The sequence below is a fragment of the Tamandua tetradactyla genome, chromosome 7 (genome assembly GCF_023851605.1).
Source record: "Tamandua tetradactyla isolate mTamTet1 chromosome 7, mTamTet1.pri, whole genome shotgun sequence".
Taxonomy (NCBI): domain Eukaryota; kingdom Metazoa; phylum Chordata; class Mammalia; order Pilosa; family Myrmecophagidae; genus Tamandua; species Tamandua tetradactyla.
In genome coordinates this window covers 125,078,883-125,099,018 of record NC_135333.1, presented here as the reverse complement: position 1 = coordinate 125,099,018, position 20,136 = coordinate 125,078,883, and the positions used below count along the sequence as shown (strand labels likewise).

General features: G+C 43.5%; 3 protein-coding genes across 5 annotated transcripts; 1 reads left to right on the top strand and 2 right to left on the bottom strand.

Annotated features, from left to right (window-relative positions):
* Positions 1 to 303: 303 nt before the first annotated feature.
* Positions 304 to 9,204, bottom strand: TSFM (Ts translation elongation factor, mitochondrial). 2 transcript variants are annotated; one of them, XM_077111231.1, is made up of 6 exons: positions 9,075 to 9,204; positions 8,633 to 8,785; positions 7,873 to 8,001; positions 7,139 to 7,261; positions 2,552 to 2,639; positions 304 to 897 (listed from the first exon to the last, which is right to left on the bottom strand). In XM_077111231.1, exons 1-6 carry the CDS (start codon positions 9,126 to 9,128, stop codon positions 491 to 493), a joined length of 954 nt encoding a protein of 317 aa, XP_076967346.1. In that variant the 5' UTR covers positions 9,129 to 9,204; the 3' UTR covers positions 304 to 490. The 2 variants fall into 2 exon arrangements, with proteins under 2 accessions (XP_076967346.1, XP_076967347.1); XM_077111232.1 differs by having other exon boundaries at positions 8,990 to 9,097.
* A 172-nt stretch (positions 9,205 to 9,376) lies between these two features.
* EEF1AKMT3 (EEF1A lysine methyltransferase 3) lies at positions 9,377 to 16,747 on the bottom strand. 2 transcript variants are annotated; one of them, XM_077111234.1, is made up of 3 exons: positions 16,022 to 16,747; positions 15,818 to 15,929; positions 9,377 to 11,341 (listed from the first exon to the last, which is right to left on the bottom strand). In XM_077111234.1, the coding sequence occupies exons 1-3, from the start codon at positions 16,217 to 16,219 to the stop codon at positions 10,950 to 10,952; spliced, it is 702 nt and encodes a 233-aa protein (XP_076967349.1). In that variant the 5' UTR covers positions 16,220 to 16,747; the 3' UTR covers positions 9,377 to 10,949. The 2 variants fall into 2 exon arrangements, with proteins under 2 accessions (XP_076967349.1, XP_076967350.1); XM_077111235.1 differs by having other exon boundaries at positions 16,043 to 16,745.
* Positions 15,801 to 20,094, top strand: METTL1 (methyltransferase 1, tRNA methylguanosine). The gene is made up of 6 exons (XM_077111233.1): positions 15,801 to 16,948; positions 17,714 to 17,877; positions 18,768 to 18,952; positions 19,051 to 19,164; positions 19,312 to 19,413; positions 19,573 to 20,094. The coding sequence occupies exons 1-6, from the start codon at positions 16,836 to 16,838 to the stop codon at positions 19,726 to 19,728; spliced, it is 834 nt and encodes a 277-aa protein (XP_076967348.1). The 5' UTR covers positions 15,801 to 16,835; the 3' UTR covers positions 19,729 to 20,094.
* The last annotated feature ends 42 nt before the right edge of the window (positions 20,095 to 20,136 follow it).

Below are 20,136 nucleotides of genomic sequence, written 5' to 3'. Positions count from 1 at the left end.
CACCAATTCCAAAGGAATCCATGTAACAGAAGTAATGTGGGGAAGTTCCAGGGTAGAAGCATACCCAAACATTTCAGATCAAGCTAGCTCTATGGCACAGAAGAAGTAAGATAGAATGAGTGAATTATAAATTTTAGGGACACCATAAAAAATCTATGCTGAAGGGAGCAGCAGCACAACTGTTGATGTCTGTTCTCCCAGACACTGTCAGTCATCTCAATAAGACCGATCTGCTGTTTTCTAAAACCAGCCATAGTTAATGCACACAAAAGGTAAACCCAGTACTACCCACACAAGGAAGAAAAGATGATTCCACCCTCTTTAGCATATAACAATTTTATTTAATAACTCTACCCATGAGATATATAATTTCATTACAACTTCAACTGAAAAACAAATTCTGGGTTTGAAGAGGCTTAGAAAATAACTTTTGCAATGATGTGCAGAACTAAGAGAAGACATTTACTCCTGGGCCAAAAGTCTTGGGAACCTATTCTGCCTCTGCTGCCTCTTCACCTTCTCCGCATTCAAACCGCACAAAGTCTACTACAGATACCCCCTGAGGCTGCAAATACTGTCCCAATGTGATGGAGGGGTCCAGCAAATACGGCTGGGACAGCATCTTGGTTTCTGCCTCTCCCCCAGGCTCATCATCCAGAGAGCCAACAGAGAGAGGAGCCATGCCTACGACATGTTGCCCAAGGCGGCGGCCAAGGTCTTCAAGGTTTGCTTTCTGCTCAGACGTCTCACAGATCACCATTGCCCCATACTTCCCCAGCACGAGGTTGTGGAGCGAGGGACTGTGCATTGCTCCATGGACATAAGAGCCAACATAGAACCCAGATGGTACCTTCACCCACGCAGCTCGTTTAAGAGTCATATTTTCTCCCAGTTTTCCTATTTAAAAAAACAAAAACAAAATCAACACCAGAATATATACACATATCCAAAGTTGTATATTATATATTGCACAATATAAAATCTACTATATATATTACATTATATATAGTAAATGTATAATCTCATTTACTAATTTATCAAGCCTTAGTTTGCTCATCTGTAAAATGAAGATGATACAACTACATTTCAGGATTATTGGAAGAAATAATAAGATATGTACTAAAGCATTTGTTACACTGTCTGGCACTACTGGACACTCAAATGCTGGCTATCATTATTACATTAAACTTAGGCTCAGAGAGCTTAAGTAACCTGCCCAAAGTTATAAAGCTAATACATGATAGAGATGGAATAAAAAACTCAGATCTGACTCCAAAGCAAGTAAGTGCGTTTACCCACCAACTTAACATCCTTCCCCAATACCACCATAACTGATCCACACACAACACCTGCCCTACACTGTAGTAGGAAAAAGTCCACAACAAAAATTCCCAGTTCTCTGACAGCTTCAACTTCCTCTCTCAAAACTAAAAAGATAATATTTTCAGAATTATTTAGAGGAATCAAAAACAGACATGATTCCAGTTTCCCTTTTCTCCCAGGATTCTATTTCCCTCGAACAGAAGTCCTAATAAACCAAAAGGTAGGAAAGGGTAACAGAGTAAATAGAGGCCTAGATAAATGTTCCTGGATTTTTCATAATATCTAAAAGTCTTGAAAAGAGAGTATCCAGAAACCAAAACGAATTTTAAAACAGCTCAAATCATCTACCCAATAGTTAATTCCCAGAAACTGACAGAGCTGAAATACCCTGTCCTTCCAGAATTTCTTAATAAGCCTCCATACACTGCTGTCTGCATGGTTTCTCACCCATGACTCACTGAATCATCATAGATATTGCAAGATAACCCAACAGAAACAGAACAGATGCCTTGAATGGAAACTTCAGTTGAGCTGTAAATTCCCAGGAAGCTCTAACCCCAGCCCTTCTTCCCTTCCTCATCAAGGACACGTAGGAAGAGAACAAAATCCCCACTAGTCCCACCACAAAGGTCCAGATTCAGATCCTACAGCCAGTGGGCTCTAAAAGGGACTTTCACAAATTTAAGATCAGATTTTTTAAGAGATAAAATCAAATTCCCCCCAAAAAAGATGCCCCCAAATTTTTTAGATCTCTTTATGAAGAAAGCAAATGACCTATAATGCATAATTTCCTCTACAGTGTATAGAGAGGTAGCAAAGTGGAAGAAAAAAGCCATCCCTGTTTAAAGACTCACTTTCTTTGGCCAGCACAGTGATGGCCTGCACAGTGTTAAAAATAATCTTAATTAGTTGCAAATAGCTAAGGACGAAGAGATTTCTGCATAAAAATCTAAATTCTTCTAGATATTCTGAAGAAACTGGGACCTCATTTTCCTCAAGATAATAACCAGCTACAGCTTGGTAATGGCTGCCTCTTTAAGCAGAGCGTAACGTCTTTAGGTGCCTACTGTTCCCAATCATCTATATACAGCTCACTTCTCACTTTTATGTTATTTGACCTTATAAACAGATGAGCTTACAACTTTTGATCTATAGCTGGAGGAACACCAAAGTTACCAAAGGATGCAGTTATTAATTTCCAGCCTCCAAAATCTTTACAAATACTTACCAATTGCCAGGGCCAACTGGTCCTTGAGACAGCCTTCTCTGTCAGGCCCCGCTCGAAGTTCAGAGAGTTCAGATGAATTCAAGAATCCCTGAGAGCACAACGAAAACAAAAATGAACCAATTCTGCACTACTTAAATTATCAAGATAATAGGAAAAACAGCCACCATTTCTCAGAAAACAATTTAAGAAACTACATATAAATAGATACTTTCATTAAACCAAAGATGTTAATCTTTGTTAAAGAAAAATGTTAAAGGTTGATAATAGGCCCATTTTTATAAATATTTTGTCAGTTCTACCCCACTTCTATCCTTCTAACTTCTTAGAATGCAATTTTCTAGATATCAAGAACAATAATTTAAATTATCAAACATATTTAAGTTAGAAGTTCTGTACATTATTAGGAGGAATGCAAAATAGTGCAAGTCCAATGTAGGAGAATTGGACAATATGTAACAAAACTACATGTATCTTCTGACCCTGCCATTCCATTTCTAATAATTTACTCTGAAGATATACTTCTAACAACAGGAAGTACATATGCACCAGGTTTTTCATTGAGGCATTATTTCTAATTATAAAATACTGGAAACCACCTAAATGTCCAACATAGGAGGAAACTGGCTGAATAAACCATGGCATATCCAATATAGTACTATGCAGATGGAAAAAGAATGAGAATGATCTCCATGAACTGACATGGAGTATTTCCAGTATATATTATTAACTGGAAAAAAGCAAATTAAAAAAGAGCACATACGTCTCTGTAAGAGAGTACACGTGTGTGTGTGTTTATGCAAAAAGAAATGCTAGAAAGTCCCCTTGGGGGATTGGTGAGAAAGGGGGGAAATTCAACCTCCCTAAGTGGAGAATTCCTGATATTCCCAGAAGCAGTGGGGACAACCAAAGCAATAGGCTGAGCCTCCAATGTTGGGATTTGTTCATATGAAACTTAACCCCACAAAAGATAGACTAAGCCTACTTAAAATTAGGCCTAAGAGTCACCCCCAAGAGAACCTCTTCTGTTGTTCAGATGTGGCCTCTCTCTCTCAGTCAACACAACAAGCAAACTCACTGCCCTCCCCCACCGCCCCCCGCTAGGTGGGACGGGACATGACTCCCAGGGGTGTAAACCTTCCTGGCAACGTGGGACAGAAATCCTTGAATGAGGTGGGACTCAGCATCAAGGGTTTCAGAAAACCTTCTCAACCAGAAGGGGGAAGAGCAAAATGAGACAAAATAAAGTGTCAATGGCTGAGAGATTCCAAACAGCGTCGAGAGGTTATCCTGGAGGTTATTCTTACGCATTAAACAGGTATCACCTTTTTAGTTAAGGTGTAATGGAGAGGCTGCAGGGAACTGCCTGAAAATGTAGAGCTGTGTTCCAGTAGCCACTTTCACAATGTGACTGTGTGACTGTGAGAACCTTGTATCTGATGCTCCTTTTATCTACCTTATTTTCAGATGAGCAAAACATATGGATTAAAAATAAATAAATAATAGGGGGAACAAATGTTAAAATAAATTTAGTAGATTCAAATGTTAGTGATCAATGAAAGGGAGGGGTAAGGAGTATGGTATGTATGAATTTTTTTTGTTTTCTTTTTATTTCTTTTTCTGAATTGATGCAAATGTTCTAAGAAATTATCATGATGATGACTAGATAATTATGTGATAATATTTTGAGTTATTGATTATATAACAACAAGAATGGAAGGATCATATGCTAAGAATGCTGTGTTTGTATGTGGATATGTTTCTAAAAAAAAAAAAAAAATACAAATGCTAGGGCAGGCCACGGTGGCTCCATGGCAGAGTTCTCGCGCCTGCCATGCCGGAGACCTGGGTTCGATTCCCAGTGCATACTCATGTTAAAAAAAAAGGAAGTGCTAAAAGGATAACCAAAAACCAATGAAGTTGGTTATCTACAGGAGTGCATGGGAATCACACAGAAGGAAAAGAAGAAGGACTAAAACTTCTCTGAGTATATCTTTTTAATAATTTTAATTTTCAGAACTTTGTTAATGTAGAACATATTCAAAAAATATTCAAAATTTAAAATTAAATCAACAAGGATTTGGAGGAAAAACTGACTAAATAGAAACACGATTCTAGCTGTACTTTGAATGAAGAATACAGCCTCACAGAAGAAAAAGAAAACTAATCCAAATGACTTTCAACACAGTCCTTTGACCACATACCTCCAATACAAAGACAAAAAGAACTACTCTAGGAGGTTTATAATTTTCAGTAGTCAGGTAACAGCAACTCTGAAACAACTCTGTATGTACTGTAACACTGAATTTTCACCAAGGGAAAAGGAAAATACAAATATTTTTTGAACAGGGGAAGGACAGGAAGAACCCTGTAGTGCTGGATTAGAACTGAAACACACACAAACGCTTTCTAGCTTTGGATGCTGAAAGAGCAGGAAGCAGTAATCATATCTAACACCTGGATTTTGGTTTCTAAATACTATTTTCCCACTAAAAATAATGAAGATTCCTTGGCAAAGAGAACAATTCCATGTCTTTGGCAAGGAAAGTATGATATAAACCCATATATCTTGCTATGTCAGAAAGTACGAAAATGTTCAAAAAATGAGAACATATCAAAAGGACATCAGATCAATTCCCAGCCCATGTACCCCCCTCAAAAAAAAGGACATCAGAATCAGCTTCAACAGGCTCCCACTGCTCGAATCTGGGGATAATTTGCACATCAAAATGAATAATAGATTAAATAAAGAATTACATAAACCACTGTATAAAATAATCCATGAGTCAATGCTAGTACTAAATAAAAAAATAAAGGGGAAAGAAATCTCTATCTCACAATAAAATGCCAACTAATAAAACCAATACATATAAAAGAAATTCTAAGAGGTAGAAAGTCACCATTTCATAACTGTCATAGTAATAACATCCCAGTAAGAATCCTCAGTGAATATCACAACTATTAGGTAAGTTTGGGGGAACTCTATGTTTACACAGTCTCAAAGTATCTCCCATAATAGATTACTTGTTAACTACAAAAGGGAACATGGCAAATTTACAACACAGAAACCTGGCAGACAGCACTTTAACAAAGAGATAAAAGTTAACATCCTTATTAGCAGTACCAAGAGTCACCATGCGCCTTCTGATGTGATGTTCTGGAAAAAACATACATGCATAGCATAATTTATTTAATATTCTTACAAAAATGTATATTCTGAATCTAATTATGAAGAAACAAACACTCAAACTGGAGGACTTTCTGTAAGATTGTCCTCTTCAAAAGTGACAAAGAAAAAAGTGACAAAGAAAGTCCAAGAACAAAGAACAGACTACACAGATAGAACAACGAAATGCAACACATTTTACTGGATTGGATCCTAGATTGGGAAAAAAATTGCTAACTGGCAAAATATGAACATATATTAAATGATATATCAATGTTAAAGTTCCTGAATGTGATCATTGTATTGTTTCAGGAGATACATGTCAAAAGGGATAAAGGGTCATGAACTCTGCAATATATTCTGCAGGGTATAAAGTGATAAAGCAAAAGTAGCAAAATTTTAACAGCGGTGAACATGGATAAAAGAGTACAGTGGTGCTCCTGGCAAAATTCTGGCAACTTTTCTGTAAGTTTGCAATTTCTTCAAAATAAAAGTTAAAAAAATTCAAGCTTAAGATCAAAAGAGTTAAAAAAAATTAAAAAAATAAAAAAGCTGAAAGGAACTTGACTATCCAGACCTAGACCTAGACCAAAATTCTTATCACAGCTAATGAAACAGAGGCTCCAGAAAGGAAGTAAATGGTATTCAGGGCCACAGAGCTACTGGCTATGTCAAAATTAAAATTTCTGATCCAAGTGACTTATCCACTCAATATAACACTAAAAAATAGTCTCAATACTTTTCCATATAACATGACTCTAAATGCCAGTAACAATTAATATTTACTAAGAGATGTCAAGAGAAGGACAAATAAGAGCAGAAAAACAGGTGGTAAAAAACACAAAAAAATTGTTTTCAATCACTGGTTCATTTTGCCTCGATGATAAGGCTAAATCAAAGGCAGAATGATATAATTCCTTCCTTGAATCTTCTGTGGACAAGTAATATATGCTTATTCTCCTAAATTGTGCCTTTGCTACTCTATTTAGAATTCCTTTCCTCAGGACGCTACAGATTTCTGAACCAAATCCTCAGACAGTTAACCTCATTTTGCTGACTCCAACCCACTGGCAGTCACTCATTCATTTAACAAAGATCTATTGAGTACTGGACCCAGTTCTCTTTCACTGGAATTAGACTGGTGAAAAATTAATTCCCTGCCCTCATGAAAATTACATTTCAGTGGTGAAACAGACAATATACAAATAAATAAATATGTAACCTATGATAAAAATTTTAAATGAAACAGAATAATGATATAGAGTGACAAGAGAGAATACTCCTTGCTGAAGAGGTAACATTAAAACAGAGGCATGAAGAAAGTGAGTGAGATATGACAATATCTGAAAAAAATTAGGAGGAGCAAGTGCAAAGATTCGAAGGGGGTAACAAATTGACTTGTTGGAGACAATCCCCAAACTCACTTTACTGTAAGTGGAGACTTCATTCTTTAGGCTCTGACAATGTAACATGGTTCCAACAGCTACTTGCTGGATCAACTGCTGAAATTTTAAGTTTCTAGAAACAAAATCTGTTTCACAGTTTACCTGTGGGAAAAAATTGGTGTGGTTGTATAAGCAGTTTACTGATAGTTTCCAAAAGAACAGAAATAAATGACACTGAATGAAGAGATTCCTGCTAAGCCATTCAAAAGACAGAACCATAATAACCACAAAGGGCTCCCTGTAGTTCACCACTTGCCTGAGGCTGCTTGCTATAATCACCTCATTCTCTAGCCTAGTTCAACTCCAAACCACTTTTACTGTTAGCTTGTTTACCCCTTTGTCTCACTCTAACCTAATACACTTCTGATTGTTTACCAATTATGGTATGCTGTACCCATCAACAAGTTAATGTAAGTCCTACCTTTAAAGCCCCATCATTTCAAACAATAATCAGTAGCCAGATGAAGGCTGCACTATTACATATCACATTAAGGAGTAATATTTAAACTGCTAGGCCTTTTCTCATCAACAGACCGGTGCATTTCTATACTTAAATGAATACATAACTAATAACTGAAGTCTCTTGGGTTTAACTCCAAATACTCTCTACGGTTCTAAAACAGAACTTTTTTTTTTAGAATTCAAAGGGTCTACCCCAAAGCTTTACACCCAAGAAACAACTGTTTCTAGTACCTAGAATTCTGACAACGCACCTCTACTAACACAGTCGTATTCCCTCCCTGCAGCAGACCAATCAGGCCTTCTTTAGTCTTCCTCCCATGAAGTTTGGCAGCTTTGCTCCAGCCCTCCTTCTGGGCTTGCTTGTGGAGCCAGCTCTCTGCCTACAAATAGTAAAGAAAAAGGACATTTGACAAAATCACAGAATTTAAAATTGTATGCAGCTTTAAAATATATTCAGTTTTCTTCCCTGATTCTTTCTGCTTCCCCAACACGCTACAGAAGAAACTAAAACAAACTATCATTTATTGGCATTCTACCACTAAATGCCAAATGCCAGACATTGCACCTGGTGCTTTAGGCAAGCTTAATTTTCACAACACCCTAGGGAAACAGAGAGTAGTATCTTCATCATACAAACAAAAACATTGTAACTGTGAAAGACTAGGTAGGGGTTAGTTTGAGGGTACCACTGTTGGAGTCCTGGTCGGTGTAACTCCAAAGCTCACACAAGCCCTTTCCACTCCAAGCAGAAGACAGTGTGGCAGTGTTGCATGGAACAGGGTTTGTTATCCCTGGGATCCCGAGTTAACTGCTTCCAAATCAGAAAGTCAAAGGCTGAGGTTTAGACAGCTAGGAGAGAATCCCATCCAGGGTTCTGCAGCAGGCTTGACTTCTGCACTTCCTACCACGACTTCCTCTAGAGTCTAGGGTCGGGCCCTCACACACTGCCCTATCCGCTTCCCACCCCTTCTCCTCACACCAACCCAACCCTCCTCCCCGCCGCACACACACCTGTTTGAGATCATCGCCACAAGTTTCCAGAGCTTTCTTGCAGTTCACAAAGGAGTAGCCCGTCTTCCGCCGCAGTTTCATAAGAAGCTCCTTCTTGGAAGCCGAGGCAAACAGCCAGGTCCCTGCGTGAAAAGTGCGCCATGGCTGGGACGCCTGAAGGAGATAAAAAGAGAGGGATAAGAAATCAGGAACCAGGGAAGAGTTCAGGGGGTGGGAGGAAGGAGGGAGCTGAACACACATCGGCAGGAAGGTGACCTTAGGAGAGGGCTGGTCTCGGGAGGTGGAAAACCGGTAGCGCACTGGGGTGGGACCGCTAAGAGGCAAAGCGGACCCGGGAAGAAAGGGATGGGGTTGAACCTGTCGAAGGAGAAGAGGGGTGCGCTGCAGGCGCTCGTGAGAGCCGCAGGTAAGGTAGGTCAGATTCGAGATTCGGGCGGCTCACCGGGCGGCTACCAGACCGTGCAACAAAGAAGAGGAACAGCGGCCGCAGCAACATATCCGCGGCCACCGCGCACTCCCAAAAGTCGGCGCACTGGTGAGACGCCAGGCCTACGGTGTGACGACAGGGCCAAACCTTTCCAACCCAAACGCGCCAAACCAAGATGACGCCACCTGGTGGTCGGAGGCCACAGTCGCCTTCTCTACCTGGTCTACTGAAATGTTTCACACAGGAATTACCCCTCCACAGGTAAAATAGTGGAAGATATGAAATAAAGTTGTCACAAAGTAACAAGACAGTCTGGATAACGCTTTACGTTTCTTTATTTCCACTGCTATTTCATTATTCACTATCGATTTTATGAATTATGACCAACATCAGGTAGACTTCAGAAGGCAGGTTTGGAAATTTGCCCAAGGTCACCTAAGGAGGCAAGATGGAAGTCCTTCAACAAATACCAAGTAAATAATTGTTGAATAACTAAAATATTTGTTGAACAACTATTGCATTCCAGCAACCCTGCTACCCTTCTGAGTGTTAGAAATGAGAAATCACAGCCCTACCCTCAAAGGTAACCTAGTGGTGAGAAAATAAGGAGCAGACAAATAACCATACAAGACCATGTAAATCCAGTAAGATAAATACACAGTTGAGTTTCAAGGGAGAAAGAAATCACATCCAAACAGGAGCCTCAGGAAAAGCTTCTCCCCTCCCCCCAGGAAAGAAATGACCTTTCAAGAGTAATGAAGATTTTGACAGAAATAGGTAGCCCTTCCAGACAGGGGATCATCATAAAGAGTGAAGGAAGAAGCTAGCAAAATCTATGTATGGATTTAGGGAACAAAGTGTGGGCCTTTTTCAATGTGGTCCCAGGCTCCAGTACATGCAGGAGAGGATCAGGAAATGAAGTAAAAGGGCACCTGGGGATCACATGGGGACAAACTGAGTTCCAAGCAGAGGATCTTGTTCTTGCTTCTGTAGACAGCAGAGCTAATCAGGAGGATCACAACAGTTGGTAGACTGACCTAAAGGGGGAAGAATAGAAGTAGGAGTCCAGAGGAGGTGACTATGTGGCCCAAGCACTAAGTAAAGAGAGCACCAACCAAGGGGCCACAGAGGGAACAGAAAAGAGGTGAAGTAAAATTCAAAATTAGGAAGGATGGAATGATGGGGCTTGGAAATCTAAAGAAAATTCAAAGATTAGAAGAGTCTGTACTCAATCCAATGTTATTCTGCATGGCACAATGTTCTGTAATTAGAGTGCCAACTCTGAAAAGGATGGAAAAAGCTATAGTCCAAGGACAGTTTTGCTGCTTTCACCAGGTCTAGGTTTGCGAAGATTGACCCAGTTAGATCCATGGTCCCTCCTCCTACCAGAAGCAAGAAAAGGATAGCCTAAGGCTTCATACTTCCCAGCCCTCCCACACAGAAACCTGAATTCTTTGGATGCATAAGAGATCTTTAATCCTATTTTCTTTTCCTTTGAAAAATCCCATAGGATCTGGCAAAAAAAAAAATACATTCAGTATTAATAGACAATAGCAAGACTAGAAGTCATTAGGGACAGTTTCTCTGCAGCCACTGCCCTTATATACCATTTACCTTTACCACCCCTAAAAATCCTGGACACCCAGCCACTCTCCTTCTCTCAGAATAAGAACTGAGAACATCTTCTGTGCTCTAAGACTAGTGCTGCTACAGTTCCAGTATTCATAGCAACAGGCACCTTCTTGCATCTACCCTAGAGGATGTGGAGGAATAAAGAAGAAAAAAGGAAAGAGCAGAGAAATCCATCCTTTTTCGTTCCTCACATTTATGGCTTTGGAGATACGGCAGTTCCTTCATTAATACAAGGGGTTCAGAGAAGCAGGAGTGACGTCAGGCAGGTCTTGGTCCTCTGTGCCTGGCCCTATAGATGTTCACATTCTCATCCTCATCCCGCTGGGCCAACTCCAGGTGGAAGTGCTGGGGAAGAAGGCGCTGAAAGAAGCTCTCTGTCCCGTGCTCCTCTCTCATCTTGGAGGCCAGATAAATGGTGCCACGGGGCCCGCACAGGTGTTGAAGGGTCCCCAGCAGCAGTGGGAAGGTGGGCTCCAGGTACACGATATCAGCCCCCAGCACCAGGTCATAGTCTCTAGGGAAGACATGCTGGTCAATCCCCCAGGACAAAGCCCGGACCTGGGCCCGAACTCCAGCTGGCATATTGGCCTGGACGTTGCCTTGGATCTGTTCTAAGGCCAGGGGCAGGTCAGTGATGGTAACATCCCCCCCTGAGAGAGAGGAAGGAGGAGAAATGCAAGTCAGAGGGATCAACCAAGGACTCTCAGCTCCTTCATGGGTAGCCCACAGTCCACAATCTGGCTTTGAGTTGCCCAGATCTCCATCTCATCCACTGCCATTCTTTTTCCTCTGCATTCTACAACACCAATATTCAGCCTCTCTGCCCAACATACAACAAGACGTTATCAGAAGCCTGAGGAGGACTAGGCTAGAAATGGCCTATGTGCCCACCCCCAGTGACACAAACTCAGCCTTCAGGGTTCTGGAAAGTTTCCCAGAAGACATGGCCTAAGCTGAGCACTGAAGACGAATAGAAATTGGTCAGGTGGAGACTTCCAAGCAGAGAACAGTAAATACAAAGTCTTGGTGATGAGAGAGCACAGTGCATTCAAGGAAGGCTGGAACTTAGAGAATGTGGAAGATGAAGAGAAATGGGCCAAGACACGAGACTACAGAGGAAAGTGATTATGACACAGTAAGGAGATCCAGATGTCAACCTGAGGGCAACAGGTTTTAAAGCTAGAATCGGAGTGAAGATGATCAGAGTAGCATTTCAGAAAGCATCGTTTATCCAATAATTACGTTATTGAACACTAAGTGTTAGAGATACAGTAGAGAGCAAGACAAAGAGCTCAGCCTTCTTTGAGCTTCATTCTAAAAGCAGAAACACATTAATACTATAAAATTAACTATTTAATCATAACCATGTTGACTCTTTTAGAGAGGGAGGAAGTACTAAGTATTCATTTATTCATTCATATTTATTATGTGCCTATGTTATTCCAGGTAATAAGAATAAACAGTGAACTAAACAACCAAGAATCTCTCCCATCATGGAGGGACAAGAAATGGACAATAACAAGCAAGTAAATTAATTAAGTAAAATACATTGTATACCAAAAGGTAATAAGTGCTATGGTGAAGCATAAAGCAGGAAAGAGATGTAAGAAGTGTTTGAAGGATTAGGGAGGGAGTGCAATTTAAAATAGAGTACTTAGGAAAAATCTCATGGGAAGATGATGTTTGAGCAAAGACCTGAAGGAAGTGCTAGAGCAACCCATATATATGGTCCTTTCAGATGAAAACATACTAAATGAGGCACCAGCAAGTACACAGACCTTGAGGCAGGAGTGTGCCTGGCACGTCCGAGAAACAGCTGGAAGGCCAGTGACCGAACCAGAGTAAGTAAGAAGAGACCAGCCGGTGCCAGAACATTACCTCGTAAAGAGACTATAAGAATTCTGGCTTTTAGTCTAAGTAAGAATGGGAAACTATTGGAGAATTTTAGGGGGAAAACTGGCAGACACTGACTTATGCTTTAAGAGGATCATTCTGGCTGCTGCAATGTGAAAAGACTGCAGAGGGGCAAGGATTGATGCAAGAGAGCAGTTAGGAAGCTGCTGCAATTATCCAAGTGAGAGATGACTGTAGTTTGAATCAAGGCAATAGCAATGGCTAAGAAGCAGTGGGTTCCTGTTAATATTTTGAAGGTAGAGGCAACAAGATTGGCCAACAGAATAGATATGCAGTATTAGAAACAGAGAGTAGTTGAGGATGACTCCAACATTTTTGGCCTGACCAACTAGAAGACAAAATTACCATTCATTTAGATGAGGAAAGCTGCAGGAGGAGCAGGTTCGGATGGGACAATTATGATTTCTGGATACATTAAATTTGCAATGTCCCTCAGATAACCAAATGGAGCTATTGAGCAGGCAGTAGATTATGCAAATAAGCCTGGAAATAGAAATGGGAGAGTCATAGAGTCATCAACATAAGACTCACAAGACAAAAGGAACTGCTTGGGAGTGAGTATTGACAGGAAAAGTGGGTCAAGGGACCGTTGCTGAGTCCTGGATTACTCAAGTTTTCAGTGATGATGATGAATAGGAATTGACAAAGGATTACAGAAAGGAGTAGTCAACGAGTAAGTAGAAAGCAGAAGTGTGGTGCCCTGGAAACCAAAGAAGCGTCTCAAGGAGGAGAAAGTGCTCAAAGAGGAGGGAATGGCAAGGAAGGTGGGCTGATAACTGACCCCCAGATTTAACAATATGGAGGGCATTTTTAACCTTGATAAGAGCAACAGGAGTGAGAAGGCATGGTGGGGCAAAGGTCCAGCTGGAATGCACTGGGAAAAAATAGGAAGAGAGTAACCAGAGACTGAGTATTAACTCTTGAGGAGGTTTGTTGCAAAGAGGAGCAGAGATATGGGGTGGTAACTGGAGGGAAATATAGGACCAAGGGTTTTTTCTGAGATAGAAGAAATTACACCTATTTATTTGTATATTTTTGTGTGTGTATATATATACATACATATATACAGAATGATCCAGAGTGGAGGAGAAACTGATAATGCAGGAGAAATGGGAGAACTGCTTGGAATAATGTCTTTGAGTAGGTAGAAAGATTTGTGAAGGGTCCAGTGTCAAGTGGAAGAGGGCTAGACCCTAGCTGGAAGCACAGAGCGTTCATCCATGGTAACAGAAGAAAAAGCAGTATATATAGATACATGTGCAATTAGGCAAGCAGATATTGTAAAATAAACATGTGGATGTTTTCTTTGAGAAAATAGAAACAATCAGAAAAGATAAAGTCATCAGCTGAAGGTGAGATAAGGAAGCATTTAGAGGTCTGAGGAGCAAGAAGGTAAGGAACAGATGTTTAAATGAGCAGAAGAATAAAAGGACAAGGGAAATGGAATAGGCTAGCTGGGCTGCACTAAGGTTAGTGGTGATAAATTTAAAATGAGACCAGTCAGCACAGTTGGGCATATAATAGATAGTCCTACACCAGCCTGGGAGTGGGAGCATCAAGGAGGCCTTACCTTGAAAGTGATGTTTAAGCTGAGCAATGAAGGATGCATATGCATTAAATAGGTGGTAAGAGGGTTTCAGACAGAGTACAGGCCTTCTCTGTGAAGGCTCCCAAAGAAGGGAATATCAAAATAGATTTAAGGGATTAACAGAAGGGCAATGTGGCTGGAGCACAAGGAGAGCAGGAGGTGAAGAGGCACAGAGAGGATGGAGACAGAGGCAGGCCTTTGAGATCATGCTAAAGGTGTTGGTTCTATCCTGAAAGCAATGAGAAGCTATTAAAAGATTTATAGGGGTTTTATGTCTCTTCTGACAGCTTACCCTTGATGAATTCCCAGGGAGTCAAGGCACACATAACCAGAGTATGTCCACTGCTCCCTCACCATAGTTCTTGGACCGTGACACCTTTCCCCGTCTCTCCCACTAGACCGTAAGCAAAGTGGGGGAAAGGAATCTGTCTTACTCACTCTTGTATCCCCAATACCTAACATGATTCTTGGCATGTAGAGGACTCAGAATGTACACTGGTTGAATGTACACTGGTTGAATGAATAGAGGAATGAATGCCGGACTCTGGAAAGACTTACCTTAATGTAAGCTAGTTCTGTCCTGTCCTCTCTGAACAAGGATATATTAATTTGCATTCCTAGGAAGATGACTTTGTATTTTAAATGAGGGTTTTTAGTGTGGGGTTTTGCCTGCCTATAAGGTTATAAGTTCAGGAACTGTTTCCTTTGTAGTTGTTGGTTCTTGATGAAACTGAAGCAACATTTTTCTTACCCTTTCCTTCTCTAACTCTGTGATGCCTGATTCCTAATCCTACTTTCCCCAAAACATATCCTTTACCGTCAGAAACTCATACGCTTGCTTCACCCAAGTAATCAAAATCTAAAATATACTTACAATGAAGTTATAAAGGACTCATAAGGTTTGACAGGCCTGAGGGGCTACCTCTACAAGGTACCCCCATACGTACTTTTTAAATTCTTAATTTTAGTTAGTCTTTTATTATTTAATACTGGAATTTTTATGCTTAGTTTCTTTTCATATTAGCATAAGTGGATGACTTCCATTATTCTATTTAATATTACAAGTACATTTTGTATAAACAGCACATAAATAAATACAAAGCCGGGTAAAGCTTCTCCCCCATGCTCAGTTCTTCTCCTCCCCCAGGGAGAGGGAGGAGCTATCTGGAGCTGCTCATATCACCTTCTGGAGGTTCCTATACATCTCTGCAGGATCAGGTCGTACCTGCCTGATGGGAGGTGGCAGTTGCAGGGGCAGCAGGAAGTCAGCAGTGGTACCCAGCCTGGACCCTGCCCTGCACTGACTGTGGCCTTGGGGGAGGCACCCTATATGCATTTTGACATAAGACCATGTCCAAAGCAAAGAGGATTTTAATTAACAGCATTCTCCATGAACTCACAAAGAACAAAAAGGCAGAAACTTTTCCTTCTATTAAGGCCAATTTTTATCTCCTACCCAAACCTTGGGTGTTCCACAATCAGCGAGCGCTGGCATACAGAAGAGAACAAATACAGTGTTCATGAAAAGGGAGGGACCAGGATGGGCTAAACCACTCCTCTCCCCCCAAGAATCCACAAAGTAACCATTTCTCCACCCCTCCCTCCGGAAAGCCAGCTCACACACCCTGCAGCGCCGCCAGGATCCCGACGATGCCGGTCCCCGCACCCAGTTCGATCACCTTCTTGCCTCGGAAATCCACGTTTTGACTCTCGAAATAGTTGCACAGGCTCAGAGCCTACAGGAGAAAAGAGAAAAACAGACCGCGGCTGGGATGGGCCCAAATGAGAAAAGCTGAGTCCGGGGTCCGGACCTCCCGCGCACCCTCACCCGGAACAGCCCACTTCTCACTGCGTCCCACACGCGTGCTGCCACGCCGAGGCGGGACCCAAAGTTCTGCGTGATGCTCAGCACATGCCCACAGAAGCAGAAGCGGCTCTTCTCCGAGTAAGAGTCCGCAAAGAGCCCGACCTCCCGCGGGAACACCGATTCGGGTTCCAATTCGGGATCTGTGCCCGTGTCTGCCATGGGGACGAGAGAGCGCCAGGACGCCACGTCCCGCTTGGATCCCGGATCTGCAGTGGGGTGGGGCTTGGGGGACCGTAGGCCTTCTCGACTTCCCCACGGCACCGAGCCCCGCCTCCTGGAGTTTGCCTTCCTCCAGTTTGACTTCCTGGAGGTGGCATGGGAACCTGCCCCTCTCGTCCTGGTCCCCAGGGCACATTTGACGGGACCCAGGCCGGGACTACGTGGGTCAAACCAGGCAGACTGGCCCGAGGCGGGAGGGGCATAGGGTTAGAGGAGCGGGGATTAATTCTACCATAAGAGGCAAAGACCCGTAGACCACTCTCATCCGTGGGGTGCACAGGTGCTGCAAACAGGTGCTGTAACTCAGACCCAGACACAAGCAGATTAGGGGAAGAAGAGTGTTTGGGTGTCTGGGTCTGGCCTTGCCCGTGGAGAGTAGCTGGGCGGAGGCGCGCTCTTGCTCTCGCCCCCTCCCACCCTCAACGTCTAACCTAGCGCAGACGAATTCGTTCTTGGGGCTTTAAGGGGCGGGTTTGCTCGCGAAGCGCCTGGTGCGTCATTAGCGTGCGCCTGGGGCTTACACGTGGGTTCGCTGGAAAACTTCCGACTGGGCGTCATGGCGGGAGCCGAGCCTGGGAACGTGGCCGGAGCAGAGGCCCCGCAACCTCAGAAGCGTTTCTACCGGCAGCGTGCTCACTCTAACCCTATGGCGGACCACACGCTGCGCTAGTGAGTAAATGAGACAGGGGAGCGGGAGTAGAGGGAGGGAAGGCGAGCGGAATTCTCAAAACAGCCCGGAGCAACTCGGTTCCGACGTAAAGGGGCGGGAGGGCAAATGTGCCTGGACAGTTGGGAGGATTTGTGATAATCTTGAGAGGACCAGCTGGTTGATGTCGGTGTTGGAAGTGGGTCGGGGAGATTTGACAGAAGGCGGAGTTGGCGGGTTGGGAGGGAGGCGTGGCGTTCTGGCCAAAGTCTGTGTAACGGTGCCAACTCGAGGAAAAGAAAGAAATTGATTGCTACTGAGATCTGAGTGATAGGAGCACGTCGTCGTTTCCATCTTTTGGATTCCTTTATTGCATTTAATAAAAACCCAATCATATACACATTCAATCCTGCCTTCACTTTACTCCATCCCCAAAGAGCACATAAACAAAGTAGGTTCCCAATGCCTTAGGCAGCCAGTCTCTGGGAAAATGGAAACAGTTTTCTGCCACGGAAAGGGGAGCTGGCCGGCCAGACTCACGTCAGTCCCTAGAAATGGAGAAGGACAGGTCAGCAATCATGGGCCTCATGAACATCTTATGATTCACACATCTTATGATTCCAGTGGGTACCCTAGAAGCCACAGAGCCCAGTTACAGGACTTTTGAGAAATCCTCCTCCTACCACCCACCCCCACTCGCACCTCTCCCTCAACCACACACAACACAGTACTGCTTATGCAATGTATGATCAGCCTTCTCACATATCTCATGTCTTCTCTCCCAATAGCCCTGTGAAGCCAGAGGAGATGGACTGGTCTGAGCTCTACCCAGAGTTCTTCGTTCCATTGACTCAAAATCAGAGCCACGACGACCCAAAGGATAAGAAAGAGAAAAGAGCTCAGGCCCAAGTGGAGTTTGCAGACATAGGCTGTGGTTATGGTGGCCTGTTAGGTAACGCTGTGGCCCTTTCTCTGGGGTAAGGAGAGGTGATGACGTAGGTTCTGCCATCTCAGCAAGTTTGGTGGGGCCACAATTGGCCTTTCCCCTTCGGACCAGACACTGGTACTGTGACATGTAGGGAGAGCCTCTGCCTTCCCTCTACTCTGGGTCTGTGACCTTTGCCTTGGAAAAGGGAGGGGGCTGTCTCAAATTCCTCTTAGAACCAGGGTTGTCCTGTCTGGCCCCGCCCCTGGCTCTGTTCCCTACATGAGCCATATCACCTGCCAGGTGCAGGGTCAGTGAGCCGGTCAGCACAAGCGTCAGAGATTAGCCCCTGTGGCCAGTGATCCTGAACTGTCTTTCTCAGGGATTCCTCCAACTCCCCTCCCCCCGCCTCCTTCCCCACCAGAACTCATTCCTCCCACTCCACTCTCATGCATTGTCTTGTATTGACTGTACTATCCTAACCATGCATGCCAGGCCATTTCCCCATTTTTAGATTTTCCCATACAGATAACAGCATGACAGAGGGGAAGGGCATGGTATTTGGAGTCAAAATGTTGGTTTGAGTTCCACATCTGTTCCTTCTTAGGAAGGTTTCCTCAACACAGTTTACCAGTGTTGTAAGAATTAAATGAGACAATGTGTGAAAACACTGAAAATTCTAAAGGACTTATAAATATACATGTATCCCGAGCCCCTCACATTTCTAGTCCTGGTGACAATGTCTGTATCTCCTCCAGCCCTGTCCTCCTGCATAAAAATATCTATATAGGCATCTCCTTGTCTTTGCCATTTCTGTCTTTGTTAGTTGCAGATTGAGGCTTCCTTTCCTGTGTTAACCTCCCTTTGCACTTCCCGCAAGTCAGGATTGATGATTCCATTCCTATTTCTGTGTCCAGTGGAACTGTCACCGCTGTTCCCAGACACGCTGATTCTGGGTCTGGAAATCCGGGTGAAGGTCTCAGACTATGTACAAGACCGAATTCGGGCCCTACGTGCAGCTCCTGGAGGTGGCTTCCAGAACATCGCCTGTCTCCGTAGCAATGCCATGAAGCATCTTCCTAACTTCTTCCACAAGGGCCAGGTGGGGAGGGGTCCTGGTGGGTTAGGCTGGTAGGCAGGCAGGGGCGTGCAGGCCAGGCTCTCATGGCCCTGCCCTGCCTATGCACGTCTGTCTCACAGCTGACAAAGATGTTCTTCCTCTTCCCTGACCCACATTTCAAACGGACAAAGCACAAGTGGCGAATCATTAGTCCCACACTGCTGGCAGAATATGCCTACGTGCTAAGAATTGGGGTGAGTCTGGAGTGGGAGGAAGGGTAGGGTGATGGCCTATTTGGGAGCCCTCCCTGAGAATTTAATGGAGGTGGATTGAAGGTTCACACAGTCATTCCTAGCAGGGTTACATGCAGTCTCCTGTCTGGAATAATTTTGCCTATGCAGGGGCTGGTATATACCATAACTGATGTGTTGGAGCTACACAACTGGATGTGCACCCATTTTGAAGGGCACCCTCTCTTTGAGCGTGTGCCTCTGGAGGAACTGGTAAGTAGGGAGCCTAAGGAAAATGGTAAAGATGCTCTTTCCAGAGTGGTTCTGTATTCCTTGAACCCAGCTTAGTGCCAGGAGGATGGGATGGGTATCTATGAACCAGGGGCATTGTACAAGGTAAGTAAGGATTATCTGGATTTTCCCTTCTTCCAGAGTGAAGACCCCATTGTGGGACATCTGGGCACCTCGACTGAGGAGGGAAAGAAAGTCCTACGCAATGGAGGAAAGAATTTCCCAGCCATCTTCCGAAGAATACAGGATCCCACCCTCCAGGCAGTAGCCTCCGATCGCACCCCACTTGGTCACTGACTGCTCCTGCTTTAGCTAGACCCCTTCTTGCAGAGGCTGGAGAGATCAGGCCCTCTGGAATTTCTCAGCTGAGAGTCCTGGAGCTAAGAGACCGAGCTCTCAAAGAAATAGGGGGGCTGCCCAGGGCAGAACCCTAGTGTTCATGACTACCATTGACTCCTCTTGCCTTCTTTCCCCTCCATTGCCAGCAGAAGCAAAAGAAGCTGACTGGGAAAGTCAAAGGACCTTGGACCAGAGGGGATCTTTGGAAGGGTGTGGGGTCTTACACTCCCTAAGCACTCCCTTCTCTTTCTGGCATCTCTCCTTGCTGGAGTTAGGAACAACTGCTCCATGGTCCATCTAAATCACCTGCTGAGCTCAAATTACCTGTCCACTTGTGTTTACTTTGCAGTCTGGGGGATAACAGGT